Source organism: Terrapene carolina, unplaced genomic scaffold (assembly GCF_002925995.2).
Source record: "Terrapene carolina triunguis isolate 2854851 unplaced genomic scaffold, T_m_triunguis-2.0 Scaffold69, whole genome shotgun sequence".
Taxonomy (NCBI): domain Eukaryota; kingdom Metazoa; phylum Chordata; order Testudines; family Emydidae; genus Terrapene; species Terrapene triunguis.
In genome coordinates, this window is record NW_020664420.1 from 27589224 (window position 1) to 27605179 (window position 15956).

The 15956-nt window shown below is 41.3% G+C and overlaps 1 protein-coding gene across 1 annotated transcript in view; it reads left to right on the forward strand.

Moving 5' to 3' along the window:
* Nucleotides 1-15956, forward strand: part of IL31RA (interleukin 31 receptor A) — a 74558-nt gene that overhangs the window by 26866 nt on the left and 31736 nt on the right. The window contains 5 exon segments of the mRNA XM_026649097.2: nt 2017-2131; nt 7915-8090; nt 12545-12690; nt 14920-15085; nt 15531-15613. Coding sequence (XP_026504882.1) covers nt 2017-2131; nt 7915-8090; nt 12545-12690; nt 14920-15085; nt 15531-15613 — 686 coding nt within the window.

Below are 15956 nucleotides of genomic sequence, written 5' to 3' on the forward strand. Positions count from 1 at the left end.
AAGGACTGCTGGGACGAGGCAGAGATAATTCTGGTAGCACCAGCGTGGCCTTGATAACATTGGTACACCACGCGCCTGGAACTGTCAGCGGACTCTCCGGTCACGTTGCCTCTCCTCCCCGACCTGTTCATTCAGGACCATGGTTGCCTTCATCACCCTGACCTGCAGTCCCTCCACCTAATGGCTTGGAAGCTTCATGGCTGAACCCCATGGAGCTTCTGTGCTCAGAAATAAGTAAGGGAGGGCCTACTCAGCAGCAGGAAGCCCTCCACTAGAGCCACTTATCTGGCAAAGTGGAAAAGATTTACCTGTTGGTGCGACCAGCGTCGTACACCCCCTTGTCAGGCACCTGTACCTCTCATCTTAGAGTACCTTCTGCACCTGAAACAGCAAGGCCTGGTAGAGTCCTCCATAAAGGTACACCTCGCTACTACCTCGGCCTTCCACCCAGGAGCATCTGGATGCTCCGTCTTCACCAACCCTATGGCTGGTCAATTCCTCAAGAGTCTGGAACGCCTACATCCCCAGATCAGACAGCCTGTCCCCATGTGGGACTTTAACCTGGTCCTCTCCAGGCTAATGGGGGCCCCCATTTGAAACACTGGTGACTCGCTCCCTTCTCTGTCTGTCATGGAATGTATCCTTTCTGGTCACCATTACATCAGCAAGGAGGGTGTCTGAGTTAAAGGCACTTACCTCAGACCTACCTTGTACGGTTTTCCACAGGGATAAGGTGCAACTCAGACCTCACCCAGCCTTTCTTCCTAAGGTTGTGTCACACTTCCACACTAGTCAGGACATTTTCCTGCCTGTTTTTTATTCTAAGCCTCATGCCAGTAGCCATGAGCAGAGGCTGCACTCCCTGTCTGCACTCCCTGTATGTTCAGCGAGCACTAGCTTTTTACATCGAGCGCACTAAGCCGTTCAGGAAGTCAAACCAGTTGTTCATAGCGGTGGCAGACCAGATGAAAAGACTCCCGGTCTCATCTCAAAGAATATCTTCCTGGATCACATCATGCATCCGCATGTGCTAAGAGCTGGCCAGAATACCAGCCCCGGCTATTACGGCACACTCCACGAGGGCTCAGGCCTCATCAGCGGTGTTCCTGGCCTATGTCCCAGTACAAGAAATCTGCAGGGCAGCAACTTGGTCCTCGGTACATAAGTTCACCTCTCATTACGCCATTGTCCGGCATGCCAGAGATGATGCAGCTTTCGGCAGAGTGGAGCTTCAATCAGCGATTCCATAACTCCGACCCCACCACCTAGGTAAAGCTTGGGAGTCACCTAATTGGAGCAATCACTCGAAGAAGAAAAAACGGTTACTCACCTTCTTGTAACTGTTGTTCTTCGAGAGGTGTTGCTCATATCTATTCCAAACCCGCCCACCTTCCCCTCTGTCGGAGTAACCGGCAAGAAGGAACTGAGGAGGCACCGGGTCAGCAGGGTCATATATTGAGTGCCACGAAGGCGCCACTACAGGGGGCTCCACAGCCGACCCAATGGGTGCTGCTAGGGGAAAAATTTTCTGACGACTGTGTACGCGGTGCGCATGCACCTAATTGGAATGGATATGAGCAACGCATCTCGAAGAACAACAGTTATGAGAAGGTGAGTAACCATTTTTTTCTTTTCCCCACTATTGGAGAACTGGCTAAGCCACAATATCCAAATCCGAAATTGACCTTGTTTGTTTAACGCTTTAGACTGAAGTTAGATGCAGAGTAGATGCAGTTTACATTGCATCATTGGTTAGTATTTTTATACCAGGTTTGGGCAGAGATTGTTTTTTATCTTGATAGTTTTCATTCACTACATAACGAAGAGTTTTCCTAGGTAAATGTTCTGCTGATTCAACTAAAGAAGGAAATCCATTAGCGTAAGACAAGAAAAGCCATTACGGAAGTTATCTTCAGAAGTTTAGAAGTACTAAAAGAAAAAATTAAATGTACTGTAACAACATGCTATTTTCCTGAAGATCAATTCTTTTTTTATCTCATTTTACATTCTCTGCAGACAATATAAAAAATATTACCTGCATTTATTTTTATGATGGCTGTTGTGTTCGCAGATGGACTGCAAGAAAAGTTACCTATCTTAAAAAAACAAAATACGCTCAGGTTAATATTTCGTAAGTATCGAATACCTTTCTCATAAGAAAGTTTTGGAATGATTGAAGTATAAACTAACTGTACATATTTAATTTGCAGTAACAGTACTTGGCATTAATACATACTTTACATTTTCAGACTGCTGTAAAACATTAACTAATTAACCCTTAACACACCTGGGAGGTAGACTGGCAAGTATTATCCTCATTATAAAATGGGCAAACACGCAGAAGGATAAAATGGCTTGACAAGAGCACACATTGAATCAATGGCAAAGATAAATTTGGAATTCAGAACTATCCAGTTCTTAGCACTTTGCACAGCTAATGAAACAGTGCTGCCTATTGTTCCTCTGCAGTCTTTCACATGTCTTTATGCATTTCTTTAGTCTTACCAGTTTGCTGGTATTCATTATGCAATATATTTCCATGCCCTAACCCTATCTGTTTAAACTGGAGTTGAGGTTGCTGAGAAATGAACACAACATACCCAATGTAAATGCAGATTTGGGTAGAATGATGAAAGAACAAAACTGCTGACATCAAGGATAAATGCAGTACAAATATAAATCTCCTAGTAGTCAGTTTTATACTTGCTTTGGTAAATCTACAACTATGTTTTATGTTAGATAAATACAAATGGTTGGAAATTAAATACAATAGACTTAATTCTGCCTTCAGATATGCACATATAACTTCTTTTGGCTTCAATGGTAATTTCATTGGTGTAGCAAAGGTCAGTTTATGCTGTTAATATTGAGGTCTCTAGTAATCAAAAAGTTTGAGATTAAGAGAAAAACAGAAGAATGGGTAGGATCACTACTAAATAAGTAAAGAAACCACTTTATAGAGGACGTGGAAGTAACAGACACTGACAGCAGCTATTATATATATATATATATATATATTTTTGGAATGAGAAGTACAGAGTTGACAGTGAGTGTCTGGAGAATTCTGTTGAAAGGATTGATGACAGAGTAGTGAAACAGTTCCTAGATAAATTTAATGAAATAGCAGAAGTGGATGGTATAAGTGTAAAGAATTAGCAGAGAAAATTGAGAAACCCCTGGAGATAATTTTTAACAAGAAGAAAGGTTATGTCATAGTTTCAGAGCAATTGCACCATTATTCCCCCTCTGTGGTCCACCAAGGACACCTGCTTTAGGTTTCTGGCTTCCAGCCATCACCTCTCTAGAGCGGAGACCTTCATCTCAGTCCCTCCTTATTGGGCAATCTTTAAAGCTGCACAATTCCCTTCCTAAGCTGTGATATCCCCAGCAAGCCAGACTGCCTAAAAGGTTAGCATCTGCACTTTGCTATCTCTCCATAGTTTTCTCTCCAGTGTATTGCTTGCAGTTATAAATTAAAATAATCTACAAAAGCAAGCACGTTTATTCTTAAGGTGAAAGTGTTACAGAGAAAACATGAAAAACAATAAATAACCTGTATGCATACTAAAAAGCTTACCAAAGGTCACCCCTAACTCCAACTTCAAGCTCTGGTAGATGTCAGTCCTTCAAAACCCACAGCTGGGTTCTCCCTGTGGTTATAAGTTCATAGCTGTCTGCCCCCTGGGCAGTTCAGCCAATTCTTTATACAGCTACAGCCTTTAATTTCCAGTCTCTTTGAAGAAATAATCAGCAGCCCATCACCATCTCCTCAGGGTGTAGCTCCAAAAGGCTGGGTTTTTGAATAACCAGAGATTAGGAATTTGCATTAACCTCTCTCTAAGTATTCCCCAGGAAATCCACTGAACACTTGTTTCCCAAAAGCCCATTTTTGCCTGGCTTTTAAACTCCCAGGCCTCACATCTATCACATCTCCGCCCTAGAGAGGTCACACGCAATCCTGGCCCCCAGTAATACATACACAATTCATTTAATACAGTGTACTCCAAAGATACTTAAACTTAATTCAATACGGTCTCCCAAGGATGTGGCAGGACGTTGCCACCTCTGTCACTAATTATATTACATAGGATTTCAGGTCAGTAAATAGTCCTTAAAATCAGAAAAAAAATTGCAGGAAATTGCTGACAAGCCTAATTTCAGTATTAGCTGCAATACTTAAGCAGATAACAGGGGGATCTTACTGTAAGTAAAAAGAAGGAAAAAATTATCGGTCAATACTCGGCACATCTTCAGCGTACCTTTCTGCCAACCCAGGTGTAGTGGGTATAATTCCTCCTACCAGCAGATGGACAGGAAAAAAAGCAAAAGTCTCCTGCTGGTGTTACCCTGGATTTCAGGGGTGTGTGTACCCCAAAATATAATTAAGCCAATTGCAACTATATTATGTGCATTCAGCCATCATGAATTAATAAAATAGAACACCACATAGTTAAGGGTTAATTAGAAAGCAGGCTTTTAGTTGCAAGGTCAAAACTAACTGGCAGTTTCTGCTAAGCAGAATGGGAAGAGGGGAAAGAACAGTAAACAAGTAAGACTGAAAATCTTGGTGGTTGGAAGACCTTGAGTCTTGGCTCCTCGGATATTAAAAGTTTATTGAAAGTTTAAAAAAATGATGACTTAGTAGAGATCATTATGACCTGTGTGTTTTGCAAAAATTAGTTTTAAAAGATTAGCTAATACAGTGTACTTTGGAGCAATCCTCTGAAGCCATATTGAGAGACATTTTTCCTGACACCTTATCTCCCCGGCGGGTAAGCAACTGCCACTGCGTACCTGCTGTTAATTACTCAATACTGATCCAGAGTTTAGGGTTTGTATAGAGCAGGGATTGGCAACCTTTGGCATGCGGCTCGCCAGGGTAAGCCCCCTGGTGGGCTGGGCCGGTTTGTTTACCTGTCACGTCCGCAGGTTTGGCGCGGGCCAAGGGATGTGCTGGCCACCACTTCCCGCGGCAAACCGCAGCCAGTGGGAACCGCGATCGGCCGAACCTGCGGATGCGGCAGGTAAACAAACTGGCCCGGCCCGCCAGGGTGCTTACCCTGGCAGGCCGTGTGCCAAAGGTTGCCGATCCCTGCTATAGAGGGACACCAATCTTACCTGATAACCTGCTTTCTCTAAGCAGTCCTGACATTTCACCCTTTCTCTTGTATTTGCAGCCTTGACATCGAATTCAGCTTTTGTGTTGATAGATTTGGGATTTTTTTTCTCTGAAAATTTTAATGTAATGAAAACATATAATAAGCAGGGTTGGTAGCAACACCTGTTATAAAGATTGCCCAACACTTCACATAATACCCTAGTTTCAGTTGCTCCTAACTTTGACAAACTTTAACCATTCGGGCTGAAATTTTCTGTTAGTTGTCTGCCTTGGGCTGATTATTATTATTTTTTTTATGAAAAATTTCAACGAAAACATTTCAGCCGTTTCTGAAAACTAGGTTAGGAAAAAATAAATTTGTTTTGCAATGTTAAAAATTTTTTAGTGACCTTTCCTTTGGGATTCTCTAGTGTCCCCATGCTTTGGGCAGGGACTCAAAATTTGGCAGAAGGGATGACCATTGTGTCAGAGATGTAACTTTTTGCTGTTCCTGTGAAAATCTGCCAAATGTGGCCAAATTATAAGAATTTGAAAAATCTCAGTTTACACAGTCTCAATAGGCATGTTAGAGGTTAGCAGCTAAAATCTTTGAATATTCCATCCTCACCAAGTATGTTCCATCCCCTCACAGCCCCTGGTGCTGACCAGACTGCACATGCACCATCCCCACAGGGTAACTGAGCATGTTTCACCAGCTCACTTGTTACTGGGCTTAGGGTTGCCAACTTTCTAATAGCAGAAAACTGAACACGCTTGCCCCGCCCCCGCCCCTTCTCCGAGGCCCTGCCTGCACTCACTCCCCTCCATCACTTGCTCTCCCCTACCCTCGGGCTGGGGAAGGGGTTGGGATGCAGGAGGGGGTGAGGGCTCTGGCTGGGGGTGCGGGCTCTGGAGTGGGGCTAGGGATGAGGAGTTTCGGGTATGGGAGGGGGCTCTGCGCTGGGACAGGGGGTTGGGGTGTGGGAGGGATGAGGGCTCTGGCTGGGGGTTCAGGCTTCTGGCTGTGAGTGGGGCCGAGGGGTTTGGAGTGTGGGAGGGGGCTCTGGCCTGAGGCAGGGGGTTGGGGTGTGGCAGGGGTATGGGTTCTGGGCTAGGGGTACAGGCTCTGGGGTGGGGCCAGGAATGAGGGGTTCAGGATGCAGGAGGGGGCTGGGGCAGGGGTTTGGGGTATGGGAGGGGGTGTGGGCCCAGGGAGGGAGTTTGGGGGCAGAAGGGGGCTCAGGGCTGGGGCAAGGGGTTGCGGTGTGGGAGGGGGTGCAGGGTGCAGGCTCTGGGAGGGAGTTTGGGTGTGAGGGGGAGTTCAGGGTTAGGGTTGGGGTAAGGGGTGTGGGCTCCAGGCGGCGCTTACCTCCGGCAGCTTCCAGGAAGCGATGACATGTTCTTCCGGATCTTAGGTGGAGGGGTGGCCAGGGGGCTCTGCGCCCCCCGCCCCACCTACAGGCACCTGCCCCACAGCTCCCATTGGCCTAACTGGGCTGTGCCTGTGTTACCTTCACACAGTGATGCAACCTTCTTCAGCCCAGGAGTGCAAAGCTGGACATGTAGTTGCTACTCTTGTCCACTCTGGGCCAAGGTGGGACTGGACACCATAATGAAGGGCAGTGAGCCTTTCTCTTCTGTGCTCTCAGTGACTCCCTTGCTAGTACCCAGGCAGCATGGAGGAGGAAACCACTTCACTTAAATGGAGAGAGGACAAGAGCTGACCTGGTGGGAGGGAAAGGAGTAGATTAGGACAAGGAGCCTGGTCTGGTCAGAAGAAACTGGTGGAGGTGGTGGGGAAGAATGGTACTGGCTGGGCAAGGAGACTGGGAGAGAGGAAGTGGGTAGATTGAGAGGCATTGTAGTTGATGAAGAATTTTGTTTATAGTCAGATGAAATGAAACAGGTTTTGTTAGTCTCTCATCACATACTATCTATGAGGAAAGTGTGTGCTGAAATGGAACAAACTCTTTCAAAAAGTCTCTCTCTTTCCTTCTCTCATGGTATATCTTATCACTGGTACAGCCGGGCTTGTCTTTTTCCATATTTGAAATGTATGTGGCAGTTCATTGCTTCTTGCCTTTTTCTTGTGGAGAGTGCTTCTGTGTTCATGCATCCTGCTATGAAATGCTTTTCAAGAAGGGTGCTGCATGTGTACATCTATCTGTAATACTCCTGCTTAGGATTTTAACCCGGTATTAACTAGGCTCATGGATTCCCCATTAAATTGATTGTTCTGTTCACTGCTGCTCCTTGAACGTTGCTGTTTTCACTGCAGTTACATCTGTTTGGCTCTGTGCTGGCTGCACATATGCCTCCTTAACAGTTAACAGCCTTTAAATGGTTCTAAGACTTGAACAAAATCCTACAGTATGGATTTGCAGGGGCAATACATTGTGGGAATGGCATTTATTGGTAGTTAAGCTTCCTTTAAGAGAATTTCACTAGAAGAACATAGCTTGTTGTTTGGAATTTATTGAATATTTGTTTTAAACTATAATTGCTAATTGAATCTAACATTTTATGAAATGTTGTAGCGGTGTTGGTCCCAGGATATTAGAGAGACAAGGTGGGTGAGGTAATATTTTTGTTGGACCAACTTCTGTTGGCAAGAGAGACAAACTTTTGAGCTTACACAAAGTGCTTCTTCAGGTCTCGAAAGCATGTCTCTCTCACAAACGGAAGTTGGTCCAATATAAAATATTACCTCACCCACCTTGTCTCTCTAATTAAAACTAAGCCCATTAACTCTTTTAGTTGTCCTTGATTTAAGAAAGGGTTGCAAATTAAATTTTCTTTGGTTTTTGTAATAACAGGGATCAAAATTTGAAGGATGCAATTCAAGAGGATACCTGTCAAAGCAACAATGGATCATGTTCGTTTTTCCCCCCAAATATTTCATTTGCTGAAGACTATTGTTGTCAGGTGAAAGCTGAAAATGTCTTGGGTGTTGGCATATCTGATTGCGTTCCTATAATTATGAATAAAATAGGTAACTTCTTTTGTAAAATACTTAAAGATAAAATACTACATAACGAGATCAAATAAAACCATGCTGACATTTAGTTACACAAAATAACTTTCTTATAAAAATCAAGTGAAAAGCATTAAAACAAAAAATAAAAATAGAATATCAAATTGAGGATACAGCATACGTTTTAGAATAGGAAATAAATGGGGCAATCCACATTTTTATAGCTTTTCATTCTGAGCAAGCACATGACGGTCCTCAGTTTGCTCTGGGAAAAGATTAACTGAATCCTGAAAAAGTGTGGAAAGTTTTCAAGTGTGAAATAGACTGAAAGGGAGTCTCTTTGGTATACGTTGGATCTAGGGCATTCTACCTTGCTTTCTCAGATTGTAATTGGGATGATAACCTATTGAGTTTCTTGTGTCAGCCAAAACAGAAATCTTTATATATCAATTTATTTTTCTGTAGAAATTCTCTCTAGGCCTGATTACATTCTGTATGTTCTTCATTTGTAACAAAGCAGCACTGATGGGCTCCAGAGACCCAGCGCCTCTTGGTTCTAGGTGCTGTGCAAATAGATAGCAAAAAACACAGTCCCTGCCAGAAGGAGCTTACCATTTGAGTATTAAATCTGTCTCTTTCCCACGTAAGTTTCAGGCAGACCTGGTTAACACAAGTCCCGTGAGTGGTAAGGATTTTATATGTGCTGAAGAGTTCAGCTGAACAAACATAACTTGAAAGTGTAAGAAGAGCTGCTGAAAAGCTTTTTAATTTAAATTCCTCTCACTAAATCACTTGTGAATGTCATACAGTATTGTTCTGCAACACATGAAACTATGTATCAAAAATATCAAGTGGAAAGGTAGATTATTCCTAAATGACAATTTTGTTACACATTTCAATAGTCCGTCAGCATAGTCAGGTTTAATGTAACTGAATTAGTGAATGTTCTTCCCAAGAATTTAGTATTTCTTAACAACTTTTTGTCATTGTTACTATACCTAAACTGGAAAAAAAAATCATTTAAATTATACAGATGCTTATTTTTCTCAACCTTAACTTAATAAGTTCACATTTGCACACAGATATAATGAATTTTATTCAAAACAATTTCCATGTGTCTTTCCTGCTAATTCCATTTTACTGAACCTGCAAAGAATCGAGAGGGTCTCAGGCCTTTAGATTAGAGCTGGGCAATATTTTTTGGGATGACTAGTTTATCTGCCAAAAAGGCAGTTTGTGACTGATTGAAGCTATTTGTGAATTTGCTGAATAGTTTTGGCCAACTTTTTTTGGCGGGGGGAGGGCGAAGGGAAAGAGTGAGGAGGTGGCATTTGTCAAATGGGATGGTGGTGGTGCCTCCCTTTTAGCCCGGTGTTTAGGGCTCTTAGGGATGTGGGAGACCCAAGGTCAGTTTCCCCCTCTGTCTGAGCAGGGGATTTGAACTTGCATCTTTTCTATGTTGCAGATGAGTGTCCTAGCCAGTGGGCTGTGGGATATTTTGGTGAGCTCAATCTCTTGTTGAAGCTGTTCCACTTTGTTTTAAATAATTAATTATTGGAACAAGGATGTGAACTTGGGTATTCTACCTCCCAGGTGAATGCCTAACCACCAAGCTATAAAGTCTCTCTCTTTCCCCATTACTATTTAAGTATTTACACATAGTGGAACAGTTTAAACAGGAGAGATTGACAGAGACCGGCTCCATACTACCCTCTAGCCCAGTGGTTAGGGTATTCTCTTACAATGTGGGAGAACCATATTCAAAACCCGGCTGCAAAGACTATACTTTGGTGTCACTCAGTACTCTTGCATTCTAAGAAACCATTTTACAAGGAGAATGGTAGAGAGCTCTGCCTCTTGGGACTTTTCTGTCTTAGCACTTGAATAATTGTTCTTCAGTTGGCTGCATTGCACTGATTTCAGTGAGTCCACACTATGCACCTGAACTGGTGTATGGTTTGCCATAACATCCACTCTGGAGCTGCCTGATACTGATTCCGCTGTGTCCTTTGATAGCTCCTTCAGCCAGTAAACCTCCTTAACTTTATAAACAGATATTGCCCTCTTCTCTACCCTTATATAGCTGCCCCCCCAAATGTGCCCCACTCTGCAGGACCACAGCTGATTTATTGGCTAAGACTGCAATATCTGCCCCTCTGCACCCCTTCTCCACATTATTAACCTCCAAGATCCTGACCATACTTTCCCTAAGTTATACTCCAAGGCATGTTCCTCTGCATGTATTGCTACCTCTCCCTTCCAGAAATGTCCTCATTTCAGTAATTGTGCTCCTCATGAGGGGATCAGCACTACCAACTGCGGGTGTTCCTGGAGGAGAAAGGGGAACAGCACAAGGGGATATACATGTCAAATTTCAGCCTTGGTCAGCAGTCCACAGCTGGACTACTGGTTCGAGGGCGTAGGCACAGAGGAGAAGTAGCAGAGAAAGAGACCCTTAGCCAGGAGATTGAAGTTAGTGGTAGATACTGGGTGTTCAGCACTCTTCAAAATCATGCTACTTATTGGAGTGCCTCAATGTGGATTTACGTACCAAAGTTTAGGTCTTTTATTTTTGAAATTTTTTGGGCCTATATAAAAGAAATACCTCAAAAGCCCCATCTTTTTCTCTTACGTTGGTTTTGCACCTTTACCATTAAAAAATTAGCAGTGGAATACATTAACATGGATGATTAGAACCCTGCAAATCTGCTTTATATCCGTGGATCATTTTTGCGGATTGGCTGTAGATACAAATTTTGTATCTGTGCAGGGCTCTATGGATAATTCAGTGGGGAAGCAGAATCAAAGCAGCTGTGTTCTTCAATTGATAGCAAGAACATGCTATTTAAAGAACAAACCCTTCCCATGCACCCTCCACCCAAAAGCCAGAATTGAATCTGCATTACTGTTTGAACATTTACAAAATTTTATTAATTAAAGTACATTACCTTGCTGTTCCCTCCTAAAGTGTAATATATACTGTAAGTAATATTTTCATGTAAAATGTATTTATATATTTGAAGAGATTAGCATATTGGCAAAAGCTCTTTTTGTAACCAGATACATGCAAGCTGTGTCAGTCTGACTCTTACTATATTGCCTACCCAATTACCTCAACACTTCTCTAACTTAAGAGTCTCCCAAACAGAAACCGTCAGTTGTGTCAAATAACACTGTGGTTCTCTGATGTTCAGATTTGTCCAGTGAGAGCTCATCAACTGTTTTAAGACTTGTATGTCTCTAATTGAAAGAGGTTTTTGATTATTGTTGTACTTCCTTGCCTTTCCATATCAATTCTCTCAGCATATTGCACAGAGCAGTGTTGAAAAACTTTACTCTCATTAGTGCATTACCAATGTGTGATTAAACGCCCTTCCAGTCTTGTACACGTAATGCAGTACATTTATTTACTGCATTATTTATACTAATGACTGGGAGAACTAGTGTAAATTACTGAATTTTTATGGATTAGTAAATGAAGGTCAGATTCTTCAACCATCAGGCATATTAAGTAGCACTTTGATTTAAATTGGATGATTTGAAGTGCTATTCAGCATCCAAAAGGATTTTAGGATTTGGCTCTAAGTAAACAGATGGATTTATCTTTTCCCAGAATACCTACATTGCTCACTCCACTATGCCATTCTTCTAGTTAATTATTTAAAATAAATAAATCCATTATGCGTATCACAAAACCAAGCAACCATAACATGTTGTGTACCTCTTCCTCCCTCCATCCTGCCTGATTCCACTTCTTCCTCTGTTATGCTTTGTCATAGCTTAGCTAGGTTAGAATCTGAATAGGATAGAATCCATATTTTTATATCTACATAAAGACTCGTGAATTACAGTTCAGTTTTATTCATGTGAAAACTCTGCCTGTGTAGTGATCCTACTGAGGAAAAAAAGTACAACCTCCTCAGTGGGTACTTCCCAGCTGTAACATCCACCATTACATCAGCAGCAGTTGTCTAGTCTAGTCTCTCCTCTCCTCTCTCAATACTTGTCCATTCCCTAACAGTTCTGCCAGCCCTTCCCTCGAACTCCTGTCACTCCTGAACCATCTTCCAACTGAGTTCTCCCTTATTTCTCCAGGTAGGACTCAGCTGCAGCTCTATTATTTTCTCTGTCCCCTGCCTTTGAGAGGAAAACGTGGTGGTCACATTATAAATAGAAACAAATTCAATGCATTTACATATGAAAGAAACTTGCACATCTGTGTGCAAGTTAGTCTACAAACAGTGTAGTTAGCTGTGCATGTAATCTCTGTCCTATATGTAGTTTTTCATCATTACAGTTGGTATAAATGTAATATGCATTGATATGTGCAAATTTGTTACAACTTGCGTTGTTAGAATAATAAAGTAACTATTCCTAGAATTTACATACTCAAACTATTCTAAACTTTTATTTGAAGTCAAGTTGTAGAATGTTTTTCTATTAAAAGTATGAGCTTTTTTTCTTAATTTCAGTGAAAACTAAGCCTCCTAAGATAGTTTCAGTAGAAAACATTGCTGGTGTAAAGCAATTGCTTAACATAACCTGGGACAAACCTGATCCAACATTGCTAGATTTAAATTGTCGTCTTCGATACAGAAACACAAATTCAAATACTTCGGTAAGTTACATCATTATTTTCAGAATATTAGATCATTTGTCACTGACGTAAATGTTGATCCTTTTAAATGCTGATGACAAAAGGCAAGGATGTAAGATCACTAATAATAACTCATGTATTAGTAATGTATCAAATGTAATATAAGCATGCATGATATTAGAATATTAGAAAATAGAGATGGATAAGACCTTCTGTTTCACTGTCAAGGGTAAATTGTTCTTGCCCTTGTGTCTGTTTCAGAGCCATCCTACTCCTTACTTGTCCTAGGAAAATTTCAGTGGAGGTACCCTCAGTCAGACCAACGATCAAACATGTTTTTCTTATTATAATTTTCTCGCAAATACAATAGTTATGTTTACTCTAGGTTAGATTAGAACAAAAGTAGGAGATGTTTCTCTGACAGCCTGGCTCCTGGCAGGGTAGAAATGTGTAAGCAGTGTGTTCGAGAAGGCGGCTTATGTCTTCCTAGCATCTCACAATTCATCTGACCTACAATTCTAAGTGGAAATGATTCACTGTGGGCCCCTCTGTTTGCCCTTCACAAAAATAGCTTGTCTACTCTGTCCACCTGTCTGAGTCCAATTTATAAAAATAACTCCAGATACATTTAGCAGCTATTTGAGCCTATCATAAACTAGATGAAGGTCTCTGCATGGCTTGATACTTTTAAAACCTTCCATTTAAAAAAAAAAAAAAGCAAACCCTTTTGTCATGGGGTTATGAATGTGGACTTGACAGAGCTGACGAAAGAAAGCTCTTTGAACCACCCAGTTCCTGTGAGTTTAAGTCTATTACACGGAAGGTCATTTTCCTGGCTGCAATGGCTTCAATCTGCACAATGAGTGAGCATCATACCCTAGTGATGGATCTACCTTAACTAGATTTTATAAGAATAAGATGGGGCTGTGGACTTAACTGATATTCTTCTCTAAGGTAGTGTTGAAGTTCCACCTGTTAATGAGCCTATCATCCAACATTTTTCCTATAATCACATGTCCTTCCCCAGGGAAGCGCTTTTTCATATGCTCATCGTTAAGTCTTTGGGGTTCTAACTGGAGTGAATTAAAATTTGAAGAAAATCCACAAAACTTTCTTTGTTTTGGAGACCATTTCAGGGATGTCTGATTGTATTTTGTATTGCTATGATTTGGCTGAGCTGAAACAAAGAAGCCATATCAAGGCTCACTTAATAAGAGACAAGGCAGCCACCAGGGGTGCCATCGTCGATTTCTGGTCCTCTCTCCACACATTTACAAAGCATTATTTCTTTGATTTGGCCTCCAGGTGGGAATTTTGATTTCAGACTCTCCGTACTCTGAAGCTTGTCTCCAACATAGGGGTCGCCAAACTTCCCACTCCCACCCCAAAAATTTGTTATGAATTTCTTGTTTCAGTTGGCTGAGATTTGAGTGTTTTCCCCCCTTCCTTATTGATTAATTGTCACACTTCATTATCTTCTTCAATGTTGATTTAAGAGGTTATCTTACCCCCTTTCAGTATACATTTAAAAAAAAATCTGCCCTATTCCCACTGTTGGTGTCGGGCTTGTGGGTTACTGCATGTTTCAGCTTTGCTCTCATTTTTGTTTTGGGTCAATCATGGAACTTCCCTGCTTTCCTGGGCTGAGACCCTTGTTCTGATTACCTCTTTAGAGTAGGTGAAAATTATAAACCATATAATTCTTCTTCGAAGTGATCATTATTGCCACTCATCTACATGTTTCCCCTCAGAGTTTGGAGGATAATTTTTCAGGGGGAGTTTCTCTTGGCACATGGTTTTTCTGACTTTTCATTGGTACAGATATTTTGATCATATGTTGATCATCTTTAGATTGTCTTATTGCTGGGACCTTTGGTTCCCATGCAGTTGGAGATGACAAACAGTTGTAGGGCAGCATTGATGCTTCAGAGAGGGCAGGGCGCAATGGCCAACAGAGAGCCTAGCTCATGCTCTCTACTCCATTACCACTGCCATTAAGGGTAAAATGTAACCTTAAGAACTGGTGCCGATCTTGTGGAACAATTGCAAAGATCCAGAAATTAGAAAGCTACACACAGAAGCACTATTTACAAGATGAGTAGCTTTCCCTTTTATTTATAATGGAGGGGTGATCTGGGAGGCATGATAGATATGGTCTTTGAGGTTTTTAAGTAGATAAAGTATCTGCTGAGGTTTATTTTTTTTTGTTAAGAAAGACAACATATTTTGTGTTCATGTTTTCACTTTTAGGTAACAGCTAATTTCACTATGAATCAAAATAAAAGAAGAACATCATTTAATCTCAAGGATCTATCGGATTTTACAGAGTATGCTATTGCCATTCAATGTGTTGGTGTTGAATCAGAAATCTGGAGTGAATGGAGTAAAGAGAAAATAGGAAGAACAGAACAACAAGGCAGGCTAATTGTTTACAACATAGTTTTTCACAGGATTAATTTTGAATCTTTTGGCACAGAAGTTAATATTAGCAGACTATTTTCAGCGTATTGTCAGTTGGTTGATGTCATAGTTTGGCTTTGAAATTGTGAAAACAAATACATTCAATTAAAGAAGGCTAGAAGGGGGAGGGCAGAACAAGAGATAAACTGAAAGGGATAGAGAGATCTGATCAGTGAGGAATATAAAATGGAGGAGAAAAAACAGGATTATTTAAAAGAAATAAAAATCTAGAGCTAGGAAAGAAGAGTGAAATGACCATAAAGAATGGAAATAAGAGACTGATTGCAACATAGAGAGAAGGTATACAAGGGTCAGTAAGGAAAAAAAAATTCAACACTGCTGTTAATCTTCTTTAAAAAGCAACAGCAAGTTTTATACTTTTTATTGTTTGTTTTTAATAGCTCCTTCAAAAAAAGTGGATTTGTGGAGAGTAATTGAATCTTCAGCGTCAGCTGCAAATAGATATGTGCATCTTATGTGGAAGGTATGTACACGCATGATTTTAAAATCCGAACTGCCTCTTCCAGTAGAAATTGCATTTTATCATCTGTGTTATAGGACATAAAGATCTGTCAAGTCTGGCTCAGATGAGCTCCATACAAAGCTAGAACAGAACCTACAGAACTTTTCTCTTAAGTAACATGATGTTGACTACAACTTTGCAGTCAGAATTTACCCTATGACCATGCTGACATCATATTCAACATGATCTGAAAAAACTGACTGCTAAGCCATGATGGTCAATAGTCAATATAACTAGTTAGTTACAGGGCCGGCTCTGGCTTTTTGGCCGCCCCAAGCAAAAAAAAAAAAAAAACCTGCGGCGC